Source organism: Petaurus breviceps, unplaced genomic scaffold (assembly GCF_028583685.1).
Source record: "Petaurus breviceps papuanus isolate PSGF00001 unplaced genomic scaffold, PetGlider_PUasm1.0 91133, whole genome shotgun sequence".
Classification (NCBI taxonomy): Eukaryota; Metazoa; Chordata; class Mammalia; order Diprotodontia; family Petauridae; genus Petaurus; species Petaurus breviceps.
In genome coordinates, this window is record NW_027187419.1 from 30,222,550 (window position 1) to 30,250,220 (window position 27,671).

General features: G+C 34.8%; 1 protein-coding gene across 5 annotated transcripts in view; it reads left to right on the forward strand.

Annotated features, from left to right (window-relative positions):
• MRE11 (MRE11 homolog, double strand break repair nuclease) overlaps positions 1–27,671 on the forward strand; it is a 78,486-nt gene that overhangs the window by 348 nt on the left and 50,467 nt on the right. For 2 of the 5 annotated variants that reach the window (XM_069080053.1, XM_069080052.1), the window contains exons 2-11: positions 1,069–1,207; positions 3,522–3,654; positions 5,572–5,732; positions 7,128–7,215; positions 10,646–10,787; positions 12,921–13,035; positions 18,432–18,617; positions 19,610–19,781; positions 20,534–20,614; positions 24,369–24,495. In XM_069080053.1, the coding sequence (XP_068936154.1) occupies positions 1,188–1,207; positions 3,522–3,654; positions 5,572–5,732; positions 7,128–7,215; positions 10,646–10,787; positions 12,921–13,035; positions 18,432–18,617; positions 19,610–19,781; positions 20,534–20,614; positions 24,369–24,495 (1,225 nt within the window). In that variant the 5' untranslated portion in view covers positions 1,069–1,187. Of the gene's footprint in view, positions 1–1,068; positions 1,208–3,521; positions 3,655–5,571; positions 5,733–7,127; positions 7,216–10,645; positions 10,788–12,920; positions 13,036–18,431; positions 18,618–19,609; positions 19,782–20,533; positions 20,615–24,368; positions 24,496–27,671 lie in introns of those variants that run through there. The other 3 variants (XM_069080056.1, XM_069080054.1, XM_069080057.1) reach the window with 2 other exon arrangements.

The window sequence follows — 27,671 nt, forward strand, 5'->3', positions numbered from 1 at the left end:
CCAGGGGCTGGGCTAACAAAGATGACCACAAGTTCCCCCCATCACGCACTAGTTCGGCTGGTTTCCCTGGACTCCTCGGGTGCCCGGCCAGTGGGATGATCCCTGGGCCAGCGAGGACCAGGCCTTGGAGGGGGGAACTTGTGGTCATCTTTGTTAGCCCAGCCCCTGGAGAGGCTTTGCTATCCATTCCTGTCCGGGCTCTCCTCTCCGCTCACAGTTTTCTAGGATAAAAAAAAAAAAAGTTTTCTAGGATCTGTCTGCGGGCACCTGTTGTCTCTGTAGACCATGTGTGCTGGTTGTTTAAGCTTGAATCCATTTATTTGCGAAGGATAAATTTTCAGTTAAATAGAAGGATAACTTTAAGTAAGAATTAGATAATTGCTTTCATGAACGCAATCTAGTCTTTGCCTTTGAAGAAAAAAGGCTATCATATATCGTAGGAACCCTTCCTCCAGTATGCAAAGACTGGGGTTTCCCTCCCTCTTCTCCCTAAGGAAATGGGAAATATCATTGGAAAAAGATCACCCATTGTAAAGAGACCAACTTAATGGGTTTAGAGTGACATTGAAAGTATACTTTTCTCTATTTTTACAGTATCTTTTAAGTAGGTTACATAATAGGTATTTATAAGTAAACAAGAGGCAGCTGTTTTAGTGGGATATGTAACATTTTATAGATAAAGATTATGTAATTTAAATAATGTGACATAATTATATGTTGTGTCATGTTCATATATATATACGTACAAGAAGCTTAATGTGATAATTATATATATAGTGTCACGTACACAAATGTACATATAGCATGCAGGCAAGAGGCAGCTAATTTAGTGAGACTGCAATTAGGCCCCTGAATTAGAAAAGTCATGGGTTCAAGTCACTTATTTTATTGGCCATGTGACTCTGGACAAGTAACTTTTAAGTGCTTCAGACACTTCTCTGAGAGTTGTAGAATTTAAGGCAAATATTTTAAATATGCATAATTAATTTTTCTATTTATAAAATATGTTATATAAATATGAAAATGCTCTGCAAATGCATTTAAAAATACAATCATTTTGTCTTTTAGAACTGGGTTGGAGAATTTGAAATCCACAATAAATTTCCTGACCAGCAGGACCTTAGGCAGTATTAGAAGGTACTTGGTGAGAGTGCTGGCCCTTAGCAACTGGGTTGAAGGTAGAAGAAATGAATTCTGCAGATACACTGTAAGCCCCAGTTCATTCCAGAATATTTATTTCAGTTTTTTCCCTTCCAATACTTACTTTGCTTATGTAAGGAAAACTTACTTATGTGTATTGATTGTATGTATTTTGCTTATGAATTCAAATTTCAGAGTATTAAATAAACATTTATTTTGCTTTTCAGAAAGCTCATGGAGTCTTTAGTTTCTAATGCATGCAACAGTTAGGGAAAGGAAATGTGTACTTGATTGTTAAATGTGAGGCGGCTTGGTGTAAATGGCTCTCTAACCGGCCTTGAAGCCAGCAAAGTTTAAAATTATACATTACAGAGAATGTGTCAATCTGTGTTAATGAAGGAAATTTTTTTCCTAAGAGTTCCTTATACCAGTGAAATCAGAGATCCTATCCCCCTAATGTACTATGTAAAAACTTCTAATTTTTTTCAGCATTTATAAATGGTATTGAGGTCAGTAAACTTTTGATTAAATTTTTGCTGTGTGAGCACTGGTCTGAGTGCCGGGGAACGTATAAGGTTTAGATAAGATATTGCTGCTGTCCTCATAGAGTGCCTTTTTAGTTCTGAAGCATTTTAAAGTTTGCAAAGTGCTTTCCAAACATCTCCCATATTCCTCACAACAACCCTGTGAAATAAATACTACAAGTATTGTTATTCACATTTTACAAGTGAGGAAATTGTAGCATAAAATATTACATAAGTGCATATCAAAGTTATGTAAGGTATAAGGCCTTTGATGGTGTGAAAGTCATTATCTTGGGGTGGGGGGCAGGGTGGATCAGGGAATGTTTCTTGAGAAGTTGGTATTTAAATTGCTCTATCAGTAGGCAGAGGAAGTAGTAGAAAAGGCGTTCTAGGTAAGGAAAATGTGAACAAAGTCTCTAGGAAATTATAAGATGTGTATAGGGGCAGTGCCTAATCTAATTGGGTTGGCATTTCAGGTGTATGAAAAGAATATGAATTAAAGGGGCGGCTAGGTGGTGTAGTGAGTAGAGCACTGATCCTGGAGTCAGGAGGACCTGTGTTCAAATCTGGCCTCAGACACTTAACAGTTACTAGCCGTTTGACCTTGGTCAAGTCACTTAGCCCCAATTGTCCTGCCCTCCCCACTCCAAAAGGCCAAAAAAAAAAAAAGAGTATGAATTAAAATGGGAAAGTTTGAGAAGGACCAGATTATGGAGGGGCATGAGTGCCAGACCAAGGAACTTGAACTTTACTTGCTAGGAAATAGAATTTTGAGCAAGGGAGTAATATGACCAGATCATAATAGTCTTGCAGTCTTGAAGGAAGGATGAGAATGAAATTGAAATAGTAGTGAGGAGATTTTTTACAATTGAGGTTAATGGTAATGACAGTGATGATACAGGGTGATATATGATATGATATAGTGGTGGTGGCATTGGGAAGAGGTGGACGAAGATATGAGAGACTGCGGAGGAAAAATTGACAAGATTTAGCGATTGGTTGTTTATGAGATGTGAGAAAGAGGAACTGGTGAGAGGTAAACTAAGTGTTGGACTTGAGAGACTAGGCAAATAATGGTGCCATTAACAGAAATAATGAAGTAAGGAGATGCAGGGTTTTTTTTGGAAAGATAATAAGCTTGGTTTAGTACATAGAATGCTGACAAGATATCTATAGAGATGTGTCTAGGTAGTGTTGAAATAACAATTTTGAACGTCATTTTCAGACTAACAGCCATTAAGTCTGATAAACGGTATACTCTTTTTTTTTTTTTTTTCGCCTTTTTGCAGGGCAGTTGGGGTTAAGTAACTTGCCCAAGGTTACTTGGCTAGTTTTTGTGTGTGGGTGTTAAGTGTCTGAGGCTGGAACCGAACTCGGGTCCTCCTGACTCTGGGGCCAGTGCTTTACTCACTGCGCCACCTAGCCGCCCCTAAAAGGTATACTCTTAGAGTGGCAAATAATGTTTTTTTTGGAAAATGGTGTTTAATTTCACAAGGGATAACTACACCTGCAAGTGTTACCAAGACCTACCAGTGTATATAGCAAGCAAGCTACTTGGTCATCATTGCACAAATATTTCTGAAGAGAACCTTTTCTTGTGGCTGCATATTTTAATTGCAGATGTTCCATATATTCAGTTTGGTTTAGCATTTACTTAAGAGCTTAATTTAATCTATTTTATTCATTTCTATAGTACCTACAGTGTGCCAGAAACTGTACTGTTTTATAACTATTAACTCATTTGATATGTATACTGACTCAAGAGATTATTTAAAGTATGCAATTAATGTATTAAAATCTCTTGTTCTAAAATTTTATGAATTACTTTTTATTAATTTGATTTTCTTTCCAATACAGTGATGATGAAGATACTTTTAAAATTTTGGTTGCAACAGACATTCATCTTGGATTTATGGAGAAAGATGCAGTCCGAGGAAACGATACATTTGTAACATTGGATGAAATTTTGAGACTTGCCCAGGAAAATGAAGTGAGTTAATTTATAACTTTGGTAGAATTTCTGCTCTATTGCCATTAAACAAAGTATTATTCCCCCTGACCCATGATATTCAAAGAGTGTTCCTATGTGCTCACCTGACCTATTTTTATATGAATGTTGTCAATGCAATTATGGAGATAGTTCAATTAAACACTTTAGAAATGCAGTTAGCTATGTTTAAAAAAAAATCTGTATAAGCTGTATAAAGTAGAATTATATTTACATATATGTGACAAAAATACCTCTACTCATATATGCATATATGTGTATATATTTTATATATACATAAATACTCACAATTAAAAAAAATCATAGCTTAGTTAAAATCTCCCATTTCTTTGTTTTTTGTCCTTAATGACAACCTTTCCTGGCTTCAGATACCCACTGCTATCTTTGGTATTCACCCTTTCCACCTATTAAAATTGGGAAGAATTTAATAATGTCCTCTTTTATTTTAGACTGATTACACGTTAGTATGAATAATTTTCACTTAATTGGCATATACGTTTTGGATATTTTATTTCCGATTGTGGAGGAAAAGGCTTCGTTTTTTTAAGAAATTTCAGGCTTCTGTTAGCAAGCAGGAGATATTTTTTTGGGGTGAGGAAGATGGGTAAGGGAGATCTTGAAATTATACAAAACTTACTGTTATGTTGGCCCTAAAGATAAACTTGACTGAGTCCTTTTAGATTGTAGTGGTCAGAAGTGAGGGACCATGGCAGTGGTGTCTTCTTGTAGGATTCCCTATTCCTCTGGAGAGGATGTCAACCTCTGCTGTACCTTTTCCTGGAAGTTCATTCTCTATTGAGAATAGAGGAGGCAATATCCTTTATCTCCATCTTATTCTAGGACATAGCACTTACCTTAACCTTTCATAGATCTTCCCTCCAGATAATTGTCCTTTTCCACCCTAACTACACGCAAAAATATTTCTGCCTTAGCATAGGTATTATAATATCCATTTTTTCCAACCTTTTTCCAACTCTGATATCTGTCCCAAGATTCCTGGATACTTATTTTTATTTTGGGGGGCATATCTTAGGTGTCCTTAACAGGAGCATAGTGTCCAGAATGAGGGAGGTAATAATGTTACTGTATTCTGTTCTAGTCATCTCATCTAGTCATCTCAAGTGGTGTTTTCACTTCTGGTACCATATTAGGAAGGATACTGACAAATTAGGGAGTTTCCAGGAGGGTGTTTGAGTTAATGAGAAGACTGGAAATCTTGCCATATGATGATAGGTTGGAGGAACTGAAGTTGCTTACCCTGGAGAAGAGAATACAACAGGGGTCAGAATAACTGTCTTTGAGTAACTGAAAGGCCTTCATTTGGAAGAGGGGTTAGACTTGTTCTTGTCAGAACTGCAAACAATGTATGGAAGTTACAGAGAGGCACATTTTAGCTTGATATAAAGAAAAACTCACAAGAAAGACTATCAAGATGTAGACTGGCCTGCTTTGGGAGGTTATGGGTTCCCTATCATTGAAGCTCCTAAATGGATGCTTGATTACTGCTTGTTTGGAATGTTGGAGAGGAATTTCCTTCTCAGCTATTTATTAGACTAAATAGTTTCCAAGATTTTATGATTATTGTATGTCAATAATAACTTAAAAGTTTTTTTAACTTTTTCGGTGTCATTACTTATCTATTGACTTTTAATCACTTTTAATAATGGAAAAGTAGAATTGTTGATGCTTGATGTTCTTGGATGGTGGATTTGTAGAATAAAATGGGAAAGTACTTTGAGTAATTATAAAAGAGCAATATAGCTAATTACTATGTAAAAACAGTTTAGATATGTTAATTTCCACATTTATCCAGAATTTCCAGCTGAAAACTTAAGTTCTAGATAAACAACTCATTACAGCAGTATGAAATATATTAACTCTAAGATAATTATTTTTTAGGTGGATTTTATTTTGTTGGGTGGTGATCTTTTTCATGAAAACAAACCCTCAAGAAAAACATTACATACTTGTCTGGAATTATTAAGGAAATACTGTATGGGTGATCGTCCAGTACAATTTGAAATTCTCAGTGATCAGTCAGTCAACTTTGGTTTTAGTAAGTAAGTATATTGAAATGATTGAAATATCTAATTTAATTGTATACTTTAAATTACTGAATTGTGTACAATTAAAAAATATGTTGACAGTTAGCCACTTAAGTTTCATTGCAATCAAATTATATTTTTTTGTACTCTATTCAAGAGTCACTTATAGTTTCAGACCAAATTTATATTTTTTGAGCAAATTTTAGTAATTATCTTTCAGAATTGCTTTGTTAATTTTTACTATACTATTTTGAATATGATTTTTTTTTTGCTTTTTTTTTTGGAGGGGGGTAAGTAGGGCAATTGGGGTTAAATGACTTGCCCAAGGTCACACAGCTAGTTTTGTGTTAAGTGTCTATAGCCAGATTTAAACTCAGGCCCTCCTGACTCCAGGGCTGGTGCTCTATTCACTACTCTCGAATATGATTTTTTAGACAGTTATAGTACTGTGACCATATTTGAAAATGCTTCTATAAGGGTGTAATGTTATATTATGAAGTGCAAAACATATTCCAAAAAGCCACATGTGATATATACATATATATGTATATATATACATATATATATATGCGTAGTTAATTTTTTGTCATTATATCTTAATTTAACTTATCAAAATCAAATCTCTAGGCTTTTTCCCTCAAGAAATTAGGGGTAGGGACACTTACTATCCATGGCATCACTTTTTATTTAACACGTTTATTGACATTTACTTGAGTTCTTGCTTACTGTCTTCCTTTTCAGCTTCCTTACTCTGCTTTCTACATTGCTTTTCACGTAGTAGGCACTTAATAAATATTTGAAGTTGAAGAATGGAAAGGAGGCCGCAAGGATGGAGATTGAGGTTTTTCTTCCACATGGTTGTTAGCAGGGAAGGATCTTTAAACCAACTTTTAACTTTCCTTGAGCTCACAGGAAAGGCATGAATTAGACTGAGAGGAAATTTAGAGAAAACATATTGAGTTGAAACTATGTGTAAACATGAGAAAAGAATAATCATATTCTTTTTTTAAAGAAGTGTGAAAAAGAAGGAAATTTGGGAAATATCTCTGCTTATGCTATAGTATGGCTTTTTTATTTGAAGGTTTATAAATTCTCACAATATCAGATATATCTTGACATATATATTCTAATGTTAATCCCAAAGAACATTTAAAAATTGAATATGAATGATTTTTGGATTATTTCTACTGATATTTCCTTTCATCAGCATGTGTAGTAATTTTTTTATCTACTATTTAGCTGCATCTTTTAGTTTGTAATCATAACTATTATCATTTAGTAATTATATACATTTCAAATTTGTGCTCTTTCTCTTTAGTAATTACATAAATTTCAATGGTTGGGGTTTGCAGACAATAGCTTCTGTCCTCTAAACATTTTATTTCATTCATTTATCTTCTTTATGTTTAGGTTTCCATGGGTGAACTACCAAGATGGCAATCTCAACATTTCTATTCCAGTTTTTAGTGTTCACGGCAATCATGATGATCCCACAGGGGTAATTATCGTATTCCAGAGTTTGAGGTTTTAGAAATGGCCAATTCTATTTTGCCTCGGGAGTAGGTTATTAAAAAAAAAGTATTCCATGCTGTGTTTAAATGAAATATTACAAGACCCAGAGGAAATTTCTGAGGGTCACTTCTTTGGACTCTTCTACTGATTTGTAAATGATTTATATTTGGAATAAGAATTGGATAACTGGGTTTTTTATTCCTTTTGTGGTGTCAAAGGTAGGTAAAGACTCTGCTAGAGGAAAAAATGATTATTCCACACACAGTTTCAAACCTTAACTAAGTATCTTGAAAGGATCATGCTTTTTTTTTTTTAACAGAAGAGAAACCAAAGCTCTATATCTCAGAATATTTCCTTTGATTTTAATTCTTTGGGCCATTAATATTCCAAATCATTCTTTATCTGTAGTTTTTGTTTTTCACTGCTTAGTTTACAAAACACATTTCATGGCTAACTGTGTTTTAAAATGGCTATGGTATATTTTCATTATATGCATTTTCTAGGAAGTTTTAACTGTGCTTGGCATGTGATTCCAGTAGCAATACATCATTTATATTGTATTATTATATTGTATTAAGGCAGCTAGGTGCCTTATTCACTATAGTGAATAGAATGTTGGGGCTAAAGTCAGGTGTCAAATCTAATGTTGGATACTAACTGTGACCCTGACAAGTCACTTAATTTCTTTTTCCCTCAATTTCCTCAGCCATAAAATGTAATAATAGCAACTTCAAAGGATTGTTTTGAGGACAGTAAGTAAAGTGCTTAACACAGTGTCTGACACATAGTAAGTGTTATATAAATGCTTATCCCCACGCTAACCCTGTTACCTTTTATAATGCCAAAAAAGACCTCATTTCAGAGTGAAAAAAAAGTTGGCCATTTTTATTATACAGCTTGTTTAACCATCAAACATAGTGTTCTGAACCTCGTTACACATCTTCGTGTTAAACTTTTATTATTTCATAATACGTGATGATGTGGAAATAAATTATTTTCCATGATCTCTTCTTTTTTTTCCTTCCTCAAGTTTCCTGGGAACACTTTGTTAGGCTTTCTATACTTTATATTATAATTGTCTGTATATATTGTATCCTTTCTAGGAGAATTTAAACTTCTTGAATCCAGGAAAGACATTATTCAATTATTTAATGAACACTTATTAAAACTTAGTATGCACTCTATTCAGTATCAGGGTTACAAAGACAAGAGTGAGGCAAGGCAGTATACGTAGCTTCAAGGAACTTAATATTCTACAAAGGGAGACAATTGTCTTCAAGGATAAATACAAAATATCTATGAATAAAACTACATAGTGATGAGAGGAAGCTCACAACTGGGAGAATAAAGAAAGAGCTCTGGAAGAGGGGGATGTGAGCTGAGCTTTGAAGGGAGCAAGGGGTTCAGAGATGCAGGGGTTAGGAGGAAGAGCATTTTAGCCATGGGGAGAGAGTCTGTGTAAAGATACCTAGATAGCAGGTAGAATGGTTGTATAGGGAACAGCAATTAAACCAGTTTGGCTGCAACTGATCCTACATAAAGAATATAAGGGGAAGTTATGTGTAAATTGGTTTGGAAAGATAGGCTGGATTCAGATTGTGAAGGTTGTTAAATGTCAAAAAGAGGAGTTTAAAAAACCATTGAAGCTTGTTGAACAAGGATGTTACATGGTCATATGTTTTGTTTAGGAATGTCACTATGGCAGGCTACGTGAATGATAGATTAAGGAAAAGAGAGGCCTGAGATAGGGTGATCATTTCAGAGGCTATTTAATAATTCATCTGGGCCTTGAGTGAAGTGACTATATGATTGGTCAAAAGAGGATGAATTCAAGAGGTAATGAAGAAGTAGACTTGGTGGATGATGGGATATGGGAGTAAATCATAGTAAAGAGTTTAGGATGACATGGATTGTGAACCTGGGTGACTGGAAGAATATTGATGGCTTCAACAGAAAGGGATGTTAAAAATGATGTGTTTAGGGGAAAGATAATGAGTTCTATTTTGAATGTGCAGAATTTGAGATACAAAATATTCAAATGGTGATGCAAGTAGGAAGTTAGAGATTTGGGACTGGAATTCAGCAGAGATGATGGTTAGGTATATGGATTTGGTAGTCTTCTGTACAATATGATAGTTGAATAAGAGCAGCTGATGTGATTGACCTGAGAGAGTATAGAGAGAAGAAAGGGCCGGGCTAGACTCTTGTGTTAACATCCAGGTTAGAGAACATGACATAAATATGCAAAAAAAGACTGAGAATAATCAATATGGTAGGTAGGAAGAGATTCACAATAGTGTCACAAAAACCCAGAGAGGAGAGAGTATCCAGAAGTAGATCAATAGTGTCAGTTTTTATAATAAAGATCAAAAAGTATGACAACTGGGAAAAGGCCATTGGATTTTGCAGTAAAGAGCCCAATGGTTATCTTGTATAGAGCAGATTCTGTTAAGTAGTATGGACAGAAGCCAGATCAAAAGAGACTGAGGAGTGAGGAAAGAAATGACTTTTCTAGGGGTTTGGCTTAGGGGATGCTTGTTTGTCCTTTGTTGATAAAGGACTTGACATCCAAGACTTGACATCAAGAAGGTGATACCGTGACTTGCAAGTGAATTAGATTTAAGTGAGGGAGTGTCATTTAAAAGCCACCAACTTCACTTTCTCCTCTTAAGCCATCTGGGTCCAGTGGCAATATATAGATCAACACAATTGGAGATGACCCCTCAGGGAATGGTAGGGTTAAATGAAGTACAAATCTTAGAGCTGTTTAAATAATTATAGTTAATTGTTATTATCATTAAGAAATGTGGCAGAGTTCTGGGCATAATTAAAGGGAAGCAAGGAGGGAGCAGGTGGTCAAGGATAGTTGGAAAATTAGGAGGAGAGAGGATGATTGAGGGCATCCTGTTGTGTTTCTGGTACCACACAGTGCTTTACATGTAATAATAATATTAATAAAAACAATAATATCTAATATTTAGATTGGAAAGGTTGAAAAGTGCTTTATATATGTTATTTCATTTGGTCTCCCAACAACCATGAGGTAAGTTCTATTATAATGCTCATTTTACAGATGAGAAAGGTGAGGCTGAATGGGAAAATCGTTTAGTGAATCAAGTAAGATCACACAGTTAGTAAGGATTTGAATTTGAGTGTGCTTAAGCTTCATTGTATCACCCTGGACAATGTGAGGCATTTGGGATTAAGTGACTTGCCCAGGGTCACATAGCTAGTAAGTGTCTAAGACCATATTTGAACTCAGGTCCTCCTGGCTCCAGAGCTGGTGCTCTCTCCACTGTGCCGCCTAGCTACCCCACCACGTACTCTTAATAAATATTTGTTTATACATAAGACACTTAATAAATGTTTGTTGATTGAATGAAACAAACATTGATTTGTATCTAACATTTTTATAGGCAGATGCACTCTGCGCATTGGATATTTTGAGTTGTGCAGGATTGGTGAATCACTTTGGACGTTCGATGTCTGTAGAAAAGATAGATATTAGTCCTATTTTGCTTCGAAAAGGCAGCACAAAAATTGCTCTCTATGGGTTAGGTAAGGTTCTTTTATTTTTTTGCTGACATACATTTTGTCATTTGTTCACTTTGTTAAGAATAATATAAATGAATGTTTAAGTATCTGGAGATGAAAGAAGGAGGTTGCCATGTTGGGGAAAAAAAAGATTAGTAACTCTTTTTTTCCTTATTATCAACCATAAAATTGATGTTTAAGTGAGCTAAACTTTTTCAACTACTAGGGTTGTACTAATAACCTTAATATACTTTTTTTCTTTTGCTTTTTGTAGGGGGAAGGCAGGGCAGTTGGGGTTAAGTGACTTGCCCAATGTCACACAGCTAGTAAGTGTTAAGTGTCTGAGGCTGGATTTGGACTCAGGTCCTCTTGACTCCAGGGCTGATGCTCTATTCACTATACCACCTAGACACTCCCCCCCCCCTTAATATACATTTAAAAAGTAACCTTGATAAAGAAGCATTTTTCCATATACTTAGTGATAAGTATTTAGAGTTAATGAAATTAACTTCCATGGAGAAGACTTAGTAAATGGAAAAACTGCACAGATATTTTAAAAATTTAGAATCAGGCTCATTTAAATAATGGCACTTGGAAAACTTACTTTGATCATATCATTTCATTATCTTACACTTACTGACTGTAAATAATTTTACCAAGCTTTACAAATGAAAGATTGTGAAGGCTTCTTAAACCAAATTACAAATGGTATAATTAGACTTTCTTCTTAGTGTTTTTTTTTAATCTTTAAAGTCCTTTTAAGGTCAGGAATAATTCTCTAGACTCAATCTTCCAGGGAGCATTTTAACTTCCAACCAAAAATTTGAATTCTTATTTTTCTTAGATGTTATGTATAGTGTGTGTATTATTACCATGTACTCTAGTTACTCAGAATATGTGGTATTTGGTAGTTTCTACTATATGAAATTAGTAACATTTGTTTCTGAAATCAAAAGCTTTGAAGATATGCTTAAATTTTTTTTCTATTAACTCATCCTTGTATATAATCATGTTTGTTTAACCATTTGCTATAGATTAAATTCATCTTGATATTTTATTCATCATTTATGGCCTAATCTGAGCAGTTTATTTTATTAACAGAAAATACCTTATAATTTCTTGTTACCATTAATACTTATTCACCACACATTTTATGAAAGACTTTTAATATTGTATTTAGGTAATGACTTTTTCCAAGGAACTTAAATGTCTTTTATATTACTCAGTAACTACAAGCTCTTTTGAGAATTAATAACAACTTACATTTCCATAGCAAATTTTTTTTTAAAGCAATTGGGGTTAAGTAACTTGCCCAAGGTTACATGGTCAGTTATTTTTGTGTGGGTGTTAAGTATCTGAGGCCGGAACCGATCCCGGGTCCTCCTGACTCCAGGACTGGTGCTCTTAACTCACTGCACCACCTAGCTGGCCCTCTATGTCAATTTAAGGTATATAAAGGGATTTACAATAGCCTTGTGATGTAAGTAAAAGGGTAAGAGATGTTATAAAAATTTGAAAGTAGGATATAGATCACATGAATGATTCTGTATTTTGTACAGTGGCACAGCTGGGAGGGAAATATATTTTTGCTTCATGAACATAATGTTCTTATTCACTGCCTATTATCATTACTCACTCATTTAAAATTGCCTTTAAATTATGTTAACCAATTAAAAAATCAAAGATAAATGTATTTCTGATTTAGAATCATTTGATAAAATTTAACATGAATTTTAGGTGCAAATGAAATTTTTATTTACCATCAAGCGTATGAAAGAACAATGTCAGATGACTTTTGGGGGAGAATTGATAGATTTTTGTCAGTGTAATTGTCCCAAGATTTTTGTCAGTATAATCGTCCCATTCATCCTTGGCTTTGGAGCTGCCCCCTATATCTTTGCAGCCCTAGGCATTTCCGCTGTAACTTGTAAACCAAAGACAGGAGGAGAGCGCAGCTAATAAAAAGTATTATTTTTAATTATTGTCACAAATGGAATAAAATGTTTTGTGAAATACATTTGTTGTGTAAATATAGGACTAATGCCTTCTTTGTTATATAAGTCTAGTTAAAATATATATATGTATATGTATGTTTGTGCACGTGTGTGTGCGTGCATACATACATACACACATATATATATATATTGTCATTTTCAGGATCTATTCCAGATGAAAGATTATATCGAATGTTTGTCAATAAACAAGTAACAATGTTGAGACCAAAGGAAGAAGAGAATAGTTGGTTTAACTTGTTTGTGATCCATCAAAACAGGTAAAAGCATTTGACTAAATTTTGTTACACAGCAAGCATATAAATCTACTATATCCTGTTTCATGCTATCCTCATTTTCAGGCTCACTTATCTTCCTCTATGTTAAGGGTTCTGTAAAGTTTAGAAATTTTTGACTTAGGATCAGAATAAGCTTCTGTATTTAAAGCTTCGAGCATCATACGATCATAGATTTAGAGATGAAGAATCATTTTTTTTTTCCTATTCATCTAGTCCTACCCTCTCCTTTTTAAAACAGTTTATTTATATGTTTTCTGGTTACAGCATTGAGTTCAACAAGCTTTTGAGTTTTGAATTTTCTCCCTCCCCTCTCCCTTCCCCAAGACAGTGTGCAATCTGATATAGGCTCTACATATACATTCACATTAAACATGTTTTCACATTAGTCATGTTGCAAAGAAGAATTATAACCAATGGAATGAACTATGAGAAAGAAGAAACAAAACAAAACAAAAAGGAGAGCAAATAGTATGCTTCGATCTGCATTCAGATTTTGTAATTCTTTCTCTGGATGTGGATAGCATTTTCCATCATGAGCCTTTTGGAATTGTCTTAGAACCTTGTATTGCTGAGAAGAGCCAAGTCTATCAAAGTAAGCGCACAGTGTGGCTGTAACTGTGTAGTGTTCTTGTTCTCCTGGTTTTGCTTCCCTCACTCAACATCAGTTCATATAGGTCTTTAAAGGTTTTTCTGCAGTCTGCCTATTTATCATTTCTTATAACACTACAGTATGTATTATGCCTTATAGCATTACATTTACATAATACAGCTTGTTCAGCCATTCCCCATTTGATGGGCAGCCCCTCAGTTTCCAGTTTTCTGTCACCACAAAAAGAGCTGCAGTATTTTTGCACATGTGCCGTCCTCTCCTTTTACACATGAGGAAACTTAGACCCAAAGAAGTTAAGGGAATTGTCCAAGGTCACACAGGTAGCGCCGGGATTCAGACCCCCTTCTGTGGCTTCACAGCCAGTGTGCTTGTACTTCATACCCTCTCCCACTGGTTCACACGCCGATCTTAAGTTTCTGACGTGGGTGGGAAAGAACAGAATATGTTAAGTCATGCTGTTCCTAGTTAAACTGGCTTCTTGAGTAATGATAGACGACACTTAACTTTTCAGCAAATATTTAGTAAACATATACAATGTCTAGTACTGTTTCAGATCTCATTAGTTAGATAAAACGTTCATACTTGAAGCAGAATAATATAAGAAGTTCTAGAAGCCCTCCTTGTCTTGACTTTAGTATTATCAACTATTTAAATGCTCATATTTATTACTCGAGGTCGCTTTTTTTCCCTCTTTTGGAGTGGGGAGATAGGGCATTTGGGGTTAAGTGACTTGCCCAAGGTCACACGGCTAGTTTTTTTTTGTGTTAAGTGTCTGAGCTTGGATTTGAACTCGGGTCCTCCTGACTCCAGGGCAAACAGTATGCTTATTGATCAATTGTATTCGATCTAGTTTTCCAACTTAATCTTATGTAACTCTCCTTTGTATGATGTAGTAGTCAGACTTTGCACACTGTAGTACAGTCAAACTGGACAACTCTTTATCTCTATTCTTGTACTGCCTTTTTCCATCTCTGTGCTTTTGATCATTTAATCCCTGAAGCCTAAAATGAACTCTTCCTTATTTCTTTTTTCAGTTGAAATTTCTCTTTCTAAAGCCCATTTCAAGTGTCATTTCTACCATGAAGCCATTTTTGATCCTCTCAAGCTGTCTCTTCTTCCTCAAATTTTTCTTAGCATTTTGAACCTTTCCTTAGTACTTTTTGTAAGGTTATTTTGTATTATAGTTATTAGTCTATATTTCTTATCTCTTTTTGATTAAAAACTGAGGACAAGGTTTTGTTTTCATTTTTGTAATGCCATGGTCCAACAGTTCCTTGCAACTGTTCCTTGTAGCTTTCTCATTATGAATTTTAATAACTTATTTTTTCATTGCTTCTCATTGTCTCTTCAAACTTACCTTAGTTATTTCTTCCTGTGTACTTGTAATACTTTATTCATTCTATCATTCTGTCTGATTACTATGTAATAAATGTGCCCAAGAGGCATATGACAGTCAGATATCTATTACATTCATTATTATATAGTGATTTGTTCTAAAAGTTTTGAATGCCTTCTAGCAATACTGTCAGATAGCCTTAGAATTCCTATCAGGGTGAATGTGATACCATTTTACAAATGATAAGATTCATTCAGCAAGGAAACAGGTCCTAGCACCATGGATTTTTTTTTTAATTGGTTTATTTTTAGTTTTCAACATTCATTTCCACAGGATTTTGAGGTACAAATTTTCTCCCCGTATTTCGCCTATCCCTCACCCCAAAATAGCGAGCCTACTGAATACCCCTTCCCCCTCTCTCTTATATCCTCCTCCATTCCCCCTCTAACTTTCTAATAGGACAAGATGTATTTTTAGTGTGTATCTTATTTCCCAGGTGCATGTAAAAGACAATTAAAATTTTTTTTTTAACATTTGTTTTTAAAACTTTGATTTCCAGATTCTTTCCCTTCTTCCCTCCTCATCTACCCCCGTTGGGAGGATAAGCAATTCAATATAGGTTGTACATGTGTAGTTACACAAAATGTTTCCATAGCAGATATATTGTGAAAGACTATTTTTCCCTCCATCTTAACCTGTCCCCCCACTTATTCTATTTTCAACTTTGATCCTGTCCCTTTTCAAAAGTGTGTGCTTCTAACTACACTCTCCCCTAGTCTGCTCTCCCTTCCATCATCCCCCCCTCTTATCCACTTCCCCCCTACTTTCTGGTAGGGTAAGATACCCAGTTGAATGTGTATGCTATTCTCTCCTTAAGCCAAATTCAATGAGAGTAAGGTTGATCCATTCATTCCCTTTTACCTTCCTGCTCTTCCTCGTCCATTGTAATAGTTTTCTTTTGCCTCTTTTATAAGAGATAATTTACCCTATTCTATCTCTCCATATCTCTTTCTCTCATTATATTCCTCTCACTTCTTAATTTTATTTTTTAGATATCATCCCTTCCTATGTAACACTGATCCTGTGCCCTCTGTCTATGTGTGCATGTACACATATACACATGTATTTATATGTATATATACCCTCCTATATAAACACATATATGTATGTATACATATATACATATATATTCCCTTCAGCTGTCCTCATACTGAGAAAAGTCTCATTGAGTTACAATTATAATTTTTCCATGTAGGAATGTAAATAGTTAAACTTTAATAAGTTCCTTATGATTTCTTTTCCCTGTTTATCTTCTCATGCTTCTCTTGCTTCTTGTATTTGAAAGTCAAATTTTCTGTTCAGCTCTGGTTTTTTTATCAAGAATACTTGAAAATCCTCTATTTCATTGAATGACCATATTTTCCCCTGAAACATTATGCTCAGTTTTGCTGGGTAGGTGATTCTTGGTTTTAATCCTAGCTCCTTTGACCTCTGGAATATCATATTCCAAGCCCTTCGATCTCTCAATGTAGAAGCTGCCAGATCCTGTGTTATCCTGTGTTTCCACAATATTCAAATTGTTTCTTCTTGGCTGCTTGTAATATTTTCTGCTTGATATGGGAATTCCGGAACCTGGCTATAATATTCCTAGGAGTTTTCTTTTTGGGATCTTTTTCAGGAGGTGATCAGTGGATTCTTTCAACCTCTATTTTGCCCTCTGGTTCTAAAATATCAGGGCAATTTACCTTGAGAATTTCTTGAAGGATGATTTCTTGGCTCTTTTTTTGATCATGGCTTTTAGGTAGTCTAGTAATTTTTAAATTATCTCTCCTGGATCAATTTTCCAGGTCAGTGGTTTTTCCAAAGAGATATTTCACATTACCTTCTATTTTTTCATTTGTTTGGATCTGTTTTATAGCATCTTGATTTCTCATAAAGTCATTAGCTTCCATTTGCTCCAATCTAATCTGGAAGAAATTATTCTGTTCAGTGAGCTTTTGAAATTCTTTTTCCATCTGGGCAATTCGGTTTTTTAAGGCATTCTTCTCCTCATTGACTTTTTGGGCCTCTTTTGCCATTTGAGTTAGTCTATTTTTTAAGGTGTTATTTTCTTCAGTATTTTTTTGGGTCTCCTTTAGCAGGCTGTTGACTTGCTTTTCATGATTTTCTTGCATCATTCTCATCTCTTCCCAATTTTTCCTCTACTTACTTGATTTTCAGAATCCTTCTTGAGCTCCTCCATGACCTGTAACCAATTCATATTTTTCTTGGAAGCTTTTGATGCAGGAGTTTTGACTTTGTTGACATCTTCTGGTTCCATGTTTTGATCCTTTTTGTCCCCCAAAAAGGATTCTATCGTCTGATTGTGCTTCCTCTGCTTACTCATCTTGCCAGCCAATTACTTGACTTCTGAGCTCTTTACTATGGTAGAACTCTGCTTCTAGAGTGGAGAGCTTTGTCCCAAATCACTGGGGTTTTTGCAGATGTTGTCAGAGGTCTGAGCAGGGTGCCCTCTCTACAGCCACCTCAAGCTCTGGCCCACTTGCCACACACCCCAGGACCATCACCCAAGACCACAATCCAGATCTAAGCAGGTCAAAGCAAGAGCAATTACCCTCTGAATGGTCACTTGGTCCCCCTACGTTCTATAGGCCAGGAGCTCCAGAGGCAGCCATGTGGCAGCCACTGCTGCATCTCCTCCACCTCTCACCCTGGGGGCAGGGTCTAGACTGGGCTCTTCCATCACCCAATTCCAACAGAGTTCCCCACTGACCTTTTAGTTTCTCTTTGGGGTTTATAGGTTGAGAAGTCTGGAAACCATCACAGTTGCTGGTGATTCACTCTCCTGAAGTCTGCTCTGGCCAGTCTGTGCCACTGGTTAGGGCCACCCTGGGTCTGGGCCTGGGCAGCTCATGTTGGACTTGCTTGGCTCCCAGTCTGTTGCGATAGTCCCTTCCTTGCCAGGTTACCTCCAGTGGGAGATTTGTTCCTCTGTCACTTTGTGGGTTCTGTAGCTCTAAAATTTGTTTAGAGTCATATTTTACAGGTATTGGAGGTGGTTGTGGCGAGAGCTCACGGAATTTCCAGCTTCTGCTTTCCCATCTTGACCCTGCCCCCCATGAATCTTTTTTTATGATTGCTAGATCAATTTATATTCATTATTAAATGTGGGAAAAATAATTCCTTGTAGTTTTGTATACTTAGGGATAGTAATAGGCCTTCAAAAGGAGTTGGAAAGATTTTTTGCTTTGTATATTATAAAGAGTAAATGCAAATTGTTTTAAACTAAAAATCACCAATGTTTGGTTTTTTTGATGTACATTCAGATAATCATTGTGCTATTTTTGTTTCTGAATTTTCTGTTCCATTTGAATTTTTTTTCAATCCTGGGAATCTATACTATGTTTATATTTTGCCTTTATCTTGGAATAGAAGTAAACATGGAGCCTCAAACTACATTCCAGAGCAGTTTTTGGATGACTTCATTGATCTTGTTATTTGGGGTCATGAACATGAGTGTAAAATAGCACCAACCAAAAATGAGCAGCAGCTCTTCTATGTTTCACAACCTGGAAGTTCAGTGGTTACTTCCCTTTCCCCAGGAGAGGCTGTAAAAAAGTAAGTCCTTTTTAGGTTTTGGCAATTTTATAAATTTCTTTTTAAATTATTTTGTCAGTTTGTAGGCTAAAATCAAATTATTCCTTTTTCCCAAATACAGTCTTTTTTTTTTAGCCTGTCTTGTATCTGTTTTTAAAGCATCACATTCATATTACACATGATTTTGCTACAGTGGAATATTTTGAAGTTTAACTTTCCTACCATCTCTGATTTTATATTTTTAAGCTTTTCAGTCATTATTAACTAAACAGGAGAGGAGTCCAGTTGTGATAATATCTTATGATCCTATTTATATTTATAATTAAGTCTTACTAACCCTGCAACTTTCCTTTACTAAGTTTCATATTAGTATCACAAGCATTATCAATAATTCTGTTTCTAAATGTATTCACTTAGCAAAATAAAGTATGTAGCATGATATTCATTAAATATAGTCACAATTAGAAAGATTACTTAGCTTTTCATGTTAGAAAGGTATCCTATAGTATACCTTGTTTTATTATTTTGATTAACATTTCATTATAAAATGATTACCTTTGATTAAAATCATACATGGTTCAAAGAAATCTTATTTTGTCTCAAGAAGTTTGCCAGTTCACTATGGTACTGTTGTATTGGATGATGTGTCTTAAATTTAACCATTTATATAAATGTAGGATAGTTTTTGAGAATATGAAAGAATCAAGCAAGCTAATTTTTCTTCTTTTACTGTACTTTTATAATCATGGTGAATCATTTTACCACTATATTTTATTATATAATTGATACTATCTTTGGAAAAAGATAGTAAATTTTTTTCATAACAAATTTGTTGTTGTAAAGTTGCAGTTATGATAGATTTAAATTGTAAAATCATTGCTTTTTAAGTGAATAATTTTGTAAAGCCATTTAAGATATTTATAGAAAGTGCATGAGATATACATCAATTTCTTTATAAAAATTCAGAAGACCTTGCGTGTTTTCAGATATGCCTTTTTTCTTCGTTATTTTAGACATGTTGGTTTACTGCGCATTAAGGGGAGAAAGATGAATATGCAAAAAATTCCTCTAAGGACAGTACGGCAGTTTTTCATAGAGGACATTGTACTTGCTGATCATCCAAATATTTTTAATCCAAATAGTCTCAAAGTAACTCAAGCAATACAAAATTTTTGTTTGGAGAAGGTAAATATTTTAATTTTAAAAAATCACTGGAGAGGGTAAGGAAACAAGAATATTTGTTTTTTTTCTTTTTGGAGGGCAATTGGGGTTATGTGACTTGCCCAAGGTCACATGGCTAATTTTTGTGTTAAGTGTCTGAGGCCGGATTTGAACTCAGGTCCTCCTGACTCCAGGGAGAATATTTTTGGTTTTGAGTTATTCCATATGATTTAAATTCATTTTGATAATAATTTCAAATGCATAACAAATAAAATAATTTAAAATTAGCAGAAATCTTTAAAAAGAAAGAGGAAAGAACATTTTGAGATGTTTCCTTGTGTATGGATAATTTGGGATTTTGGGTGGTAATTTTATTAAGGCATTTGATAAAGGAAGTTAGAGATGATACAGATGGTGGCAAATTTTATGAGAACTAATGCTTAATGAAAGAATTATAATCATGATATAGAAAAAACATGAGTATTTAAATAATATGGGGGGTGGCTAGGTGGCCCAGTGAATAGAGCACTGCCCCTGGAGTCAGGAGGACCTGAGTTCAAATCCAGCCTCAGACACTTAACACAAAAACTAGCCATGTGACCTTGGGCGAGTCAGTTAACCCCAACTGCCCTGCCTTTCCCCCTCCAAAAGCAATAAATAAATAAACAAACAAACAAATAAGTAAGATAGGACTGTTATAGTAGGGAGGAGGTAGTACCAAAATAAAATTAGATGAAAATAATGTCTGCTTTCTAATTTCTCTTTTTCATATTAAGGTTGAAGAAATGCTTGAAAATGCTGAAAGAGAACGTCTGGGAAATCCCCGGCAGCCGGAAAAACCTCTCATAAGATTAAGAGTATGACCTCTTTATATAAAAATAAGCATTTGTTTATATAATATTACTAATTTTGTAATATAGATTTGAAATCCGTTTGCTTTAATGTGTTGTAATAATGTTTTATTAGTAACTGAAATCTATCTTGAGTTAATTTTTATATTAGGTTCTTAATATATAGGAAAGAGATATTTCTAGCTGGGGATGGGGGCACATACTTATTATCACTGCTACTGGGAGAAGTTGAGGTTGGTGGATTGATTTAGGTCTGGACTTCTAGACTCTAGTAGGGCCAAAGATAGTCAAGGGTATCCATACTAAATCCAGCACCAGTATGGTGAGCCCTTAGGAAAGTAGGACCACTCTACTGCCTTGGGAGAAGTGAAATTTTCTATTTCCCATGTTAGAAAATTTAAATGGATTAAAGCTTCTATACTAATCAGTTTATGGATTGGGTGCATGAATATTCCCTGCACTTCTAGCTTGGTTAAGAATATAGGCACAGGGGCGGCCAGGTAGCACAGCAAGTAAGAGCACCGGCTCCAGTGTTGAGAAGACCTGGAGATCGAATCCCGGGCTCAGACACTTAGCACCCACACAGAAACACCTGGCCGTGTAACCTTGAGCAAGTTACTTAACCCCAGTTGCTTAGGGGTGGCCAGGTGGCTCAGCGAGTAAGAGCACCGGCTCCAGTGTTGGGACGACCTGGAGATTGAATCCCGGGCTCAGACACTCAGCACCACACCCAGAAATAACTGGCCTTGTAACCTTGAGCAAGTTACTTACCCCCGATTGCTTAAAAAAAAAAAAAGAATATAGGCACAGAATATTTGATATACTATTCTTTTCACCTTTGGTTGACTCTTAATACCCTTACTCCTATGTTTATTTCTCTCAACTCATTCAAATCATTGCCCACCTCTGGTTCCTTAAGAAAACTCTCAAATGATTTATGGTAATCCTTTAAACCCTACATTGATCTTTTTGAGCCTACTTAGATCTGTGCCATGTCAGACTTCTTAAACCTCTCTGATGATTGAACTTTATGACATTTAAAAATAAGCTGTCTTAACCAGTGCACATAGAATAGTACACACAGGTAAGCCTATCACTACAGGCTGGAGGGAGGCACTTAGATATAGATGCATATAGCAGATCCTTGCATATATAAAGACATTATGGGAGAGGAAGTTAGAATTGAACCTAAATCTTATTTGTGAATATTGAGCAAAGAAGATGATTGACTGGTATAAACTTGTGTATTTATTTTTTTTTTTTTGCTTTTTTTTTTGGAGGGCAGTTGGGGTTAAGTAACTTGCCCAAGGTTACACGGCTAGTTTTTTTGTGTGGGTGTTAAGTGTCTGAGGCCAGAACCGAATTCGGGTTCTCCCGACTCTGGGGCCAGTGCTTTACTCACTGCGCCACCTAGCCGCCCCCTTGTGTATTGATTTTAACTTATTTTAGTAGACAAGATGAGATCCAGTGACTTCAGGAGCTAGTTTCTCCCATTGCTAATATGGCAGCTGCTGCAGGGGCAGTGATAATATTTTACATTTTTATCTTGTTTTTCAGTTTTCAAAGCACTTTCATATATGTATTAACTTGTTTTTAAAAGATGGACATTAACATATGAGTTACATATTAGTCTGATTGACTACCAGAAAGTACATAGTAGAATTTGGTATAGAGAGAAGTGATTTTCAAATTTTATTATTCTTTAGCAGGGCAAAAGTCCCTGTGGAATTTTATCCCTTTTTCTACTCATGAGTCCTCAAAATAATGCAGCCGAATTAATGAGAATAATAGCATTGCTTTTGACGAAACACTACAAACAAGAGCAGTCTGTAAGTGTTATACTGGAAAAAGCCCTTGGAATCATATGCCATAATCTTTGTAACCTTGAGGAACTGATCTTCGGATTACTTATCTGTAGAATAAAGATAAAAATACTTGCACTACCAGCGTAAGAGGGCTATGCATGCTCTGTTAATGTGAAGGCAACATTTATTAAGCATTATAGTAAGTAATTAATTTCTGCCAAAAAACCAAAATAAATGTAGAAATATTCATACCACAAATTATCATTCCATGGATTGGGAACCACAAGTGAAAGAAAACTATGTTTCTTATGGATATGTCCCTTTATGAAAGATGTTTTTTGTTTTTGCTAATGGGTCATAGGAGTTAGAAATGAATTAATAAAATCATCAAGGTTCGGCTCCTCCTTTTATAGATGAAGAAATGGAGGCCCAGAGAAGTGTGACCCCCTCTTTAGCCCTTTCTCCATGAACACTTTCAAAAGCTAGTCCATGGTCTGGCCTTCTGACTGGCACTGACTCTTTTCTTCTTCTTTTTTCGTGTGGCAATCAGGATTGAGTGATTTGCCTGGGGTGACACACCTAGCAAGTTTCAAATATCTGAGACCACCTTTGAACTCAGGTCCTCCTGATTCCAGGATCAGTGACTGAGTCTGTCCACTGCACCACCTAGCTGCACCCTTTTTTTCTCCTTAATAGAGGATAACAACCCAGGAGAATAGTTATTGTTTTGGATCATTGTTCTGCTTAAGAAAAAAGCTGCAGTGACAGAGATTGTTAGCTTTGAAAGCAAAATTCTGCTAAATAGATTTGCCCTCTATTTTATTTTCTTCTTTCTAGTTATAAATATCTTTCTGAAAGTGCTTACATTATTAAACTAATTTTGACCAGAATTCTGGTCATTTTGTTGTCTTATTTTAAATTTTTAAGAAATTTAAGAACTTAAAGATAGCTTTTCATTAAATAACTTAAAAGATTATATATGAAACTATGAACTGCATATTTTTAAAATGTTTCAGTGATAATCCTTTTTTTTTGCATAGTTCTTTTCATCAGCTTCCCTTTTTGCCTTTCTTCCTTTCCTCTCCCACCTCATCTTTTGAAGCCCTCATCTTTTTTTTTTGCTTTTTGGAGGGGTTAAGGTAGGGCAGTTGGGGTTAAGTGACTTGCCCAAGGTCACACGGCTAGTTTTTTGTGTGTGTGTGTCAAGTGTCTGATGCCAAATCTGAACCCAGGTCCTCCTGACTCCAGGGCCAGTGCTCTACTCACTGCGCCACCTGACTGCCCCTTTTGAAGCCCTCATGACAGTTAAGTGTAGTTAAACAAAACAAATCAATTGGATTTTCTTCTCATATTAATATATTTTCTCAATTTTAGATCAAATGTAAAAAGCCCTGTTTTTTTTTTTTTTAAAAGCAATCGGGGTTAAGTAACTTGCTCAAGGTTACACGGCCAGTTATATCTGGGTGTGGTGCTAAGTATCTGATCCCAGATTTGATCCCCAGGTCATGCTAACACTGGAGCTGGTGCTCTTACTCACTGAGCCACCTGGCCGCCCCTAAGCAATTGGGGTTAAGTAACTTGCTCAAGGTTACACAGCCAGGTGTCTTTTTTTTTTTTTTGATGTCATATTAACTTGAGTTTTTAAAGTAAATGCTCAGCACATGTAGCTATTATTACATTTTCTTAGCCCTTACCATATTATTGATTTGACTAGTTAAACAGCTTTGTTCCAGTCTTAAACATTATTAGCTTCAGTGTCTTGACTGGAAATGGTGCTATAACCATAATACATATCTTACAAAGATGGGGTGAGCATTATATCAATTTTAAAATCTTGTAGAAAACAAACTAAATAAATAATTTTAATACTTTCTTTTAGAGAAGAAAAACTGTTGATCCTAGGGCTTTTAGAATGATTTGTTTTCTGTTCTTTATAGCATATCCTGTATTTATAGGTTGACTATACAGGAGGATTTGAACCTTTCAGTGTTCTCCGCTTCAGTCAGAAGTTTGTGGATCGGATAGCTAATCCAAAAGATGTTATTCATTTTTTCAGACAGAGAGAGCAAAAGGAAAAAACAGGTAATGCAAATATTTTTACATGTTAAGAAAATGAATTTTCAACGTTCATGTAAATCAAATCAATCATTAGTGAAAGACATAGAGAATGACAAGAAAGTTGTTACATTCTTTTTTCTCTCTTGATATTATAGGGAAATTAACTACTAATAATAGTTATAAATAAATCATTTGCCTTCCTGAAAAAATAGAATAGTACTAAAAATTTTTTTTATGAATGTTAAATTTCACTAAAGAAATGGAAAACTTCATCTACTGATATGGAGTATACTACTGAATATTTTCTATAAAGTTTTTTTTTCTTCCATTGTGGAGGTAAAAGGAAAATATATTTTTTTTTGTTAATGAAAAAAATTAAATAAGAATACTGCTGATGTTATATTTTGAATATTTTAGAAATTTGGCATATACAATTTTTTTTTGTTTTTGGAGGGCAATTGGAGTTGTTACTTGCCCAAAGTCACACGGCTAATAAGTGTGTCTAGGGTCTGAGGCCGGATTTGAACTCAGGTCCTCCTGGCTCCAGGGCCGGTGCTCTATTCATTGTGCCACCTAGCCGCCCCTGGCGTATAAATATTTTATCAGATCTTTTAATATTCTTTGCATAGTTAATCTGAATTTTTGCATTGCTATTTTAAAGTTTTGTAACCTGAAACATTTTCATAATATTCAAATGCTTAGAAAAGGAGATTTCCCACATTGTTATATTTCAATTATTCAGGTACTTAGTTTTCATGTGTAGTAACTTTAATGTTCATTAATGATTTCATTAATGTTTCCTTATAAGAAATATATCTTTAGTTAAATATGTACTTTTCAGCAGACTGATTAAAACAAAGAATTTTGATAAAACAAAGTGAACAACCTAGATTTTTATTACTGAAGAACCTGTATCTAATGGATATGTCTTTTTATTATAAAACCAAGATTAGAACAACTTATATTGTCTGAGTTCATTTGCATTTCAAAATGTAACTCATTTCCTATTATTAAAAAAAACTTCCAGTTTTAGAAAATTCACTTTAAAAATTATCTTAAACTTAATAACAGTTTTCAAACATAAGCATTCAAGTAGACAGAAATGAAAATAATTGTACATAAAATCATAAGTTTACCTTATTCACAGAACAAAAGAATGTGTAGTAACTTTAACAAGATAATAACTAAATCATCTTGTTTACTTCAGTTTACTTCAGTGCTTTCTTATGAAATTTTTCCCCCCATGTTTCTTCTTCTGGATTTGGTTGCTTTTATGTTGTTCAGTTGTTTTTCAGTCATGTCTGATTCTTTGTGGGATTTTCTTGGCAACGATACTGGATCGGTTTCCTATTTCTCTGTAGCTCATTTTACAGATTAGGAAATTGAGGCAAACAGGATTAAGTGAGTTCCTCAGGGTCACACAGCTAATAAGTGTCTGAGGCCAGACTTGAGCTCATGAAGATGAATCTTCCTGACTCCAGGCCTGGCATTCTATCCACTGCACCACTTAGATGTTCTGCTTTTATATACACAATAATAATTACCATAATAGTTGTATTCAATTTGTATACTACTATTTTCATTCTACTTCTCAGTTTGTATCCTTGTTTTTTGTGTCGTTCATACTTGTCTTTTCTTATGGAGCAGTGACATTCTTTTTCCTAGTTTCTTCAGCCATTACTTAATATTTTCACGAGTTATTTCCATTTTTTTGGCCATTAGGAATGCTGTTCTTGAATATTTCTATATAGATATATCTTCATTCCCCAGTCAGCATCCTTCTGAGGTATAATTCTAATAGTGGGAACACTTGATTAAAGGATTTTTATCTCTTATTGTACAAAACTATATTATTTTTCCAAAATATTGCAGCAATTCACACTGCTAGTGTTATTGTAATATTTCTATATCTCCATAGCCCCAGCATTTAGTGTTATTTTTAATACTGTTGCCAGTTTCATAGGTGTAAGATTGTTTTAATTTGCTTTAATTTGTGTTCTTGTACTTAGTCTTTCAGGTGACTATTGTTGGTCAAAAAGTTTGATTTTCGTTGCTAGAATTATTAGGGAGTTTGTTCTTTCAGGTGATCATGGATCCTTTGTGCTTCTAAATTACCAGTTATATGTATCCCTTAGCCACTCACCTATTGGGATGTAGATTTTATAAACTGATGTTAGTTCACTGTGAATTTTGAATGTCAAATTTTTTGTCAGAAATGTTTGTAGCAAAGATATAAACCCCTCTTCCCATCTTTTTCTTTCTCCTTAAGTCTTTATACATTGCTTTTTGTTGTATAGAAGCCCTTTGTTTTCATGTATCTCGGTATATTTCATCATATAGACTGTCTTATATTTGTTGAAGAATTTATTACTTCATGTTTGTGTTAAATATCATATTGCATCATTTTCTATTGTTTGTGTGATTTTAAAAATTAATCCATTTGGGATTTTTTTTTGTTTTGTGTGAAATATTAAGCTACTTTTACCTTTTCCATATTTCTATCCAGTTTCCTAACAGTTTTTATTGAGTAATCACATCTACAATGCTTTTTGGTTTTAGATTTTTAAAAAATTTAAAAAAAATTTATTTTTTGTGCACAGAAGAGCAAAAGAGAGGATTCAAAATATACAGCAATAAATTTCCATTTTAAGAAAGCATATGTAGTAAATACTACACATTGTGTGCCCAGCTGTCCATCTTTTCTTTGCTTCTTTGTAAGGTTTTTTTTTTTTTTGCTTTTCAGAGTGAGGAGGGCAGGGCAATTGTGGTTAAGTGATTTGTCCAAGGTCACATGGCTAGTAAGTGTTAAAGTGTCTGAGGTCAGATTTGAATTCAGGTCCTCCTGACTCCAGGGCTGGTGCTGTATTCATTGCACCCCCTATCCTCCCCTGTAAGTTTTCTTTTGCTCTCTGCTGTGTACTTTTTACTTTGTTCTTTCAACTTCCCTCATCCTCCGAAGAAGGCTACAGTTAAGCATGGATATGTTTGTGTGTGTGGGTACATACATATACATCTACAGGTCTACGTGTCTACATATATATACATGTATGCACACAAATACCCACAGACATATATGTACACATGCATATGTTTACATATCTATAATCATGCTCATATATAGATATATACATGTATATGTATATGTAAGACTATACTATACTTGTTTGTCCTCTGTTTCTGTAAGGGTGGATGTCTTCCTT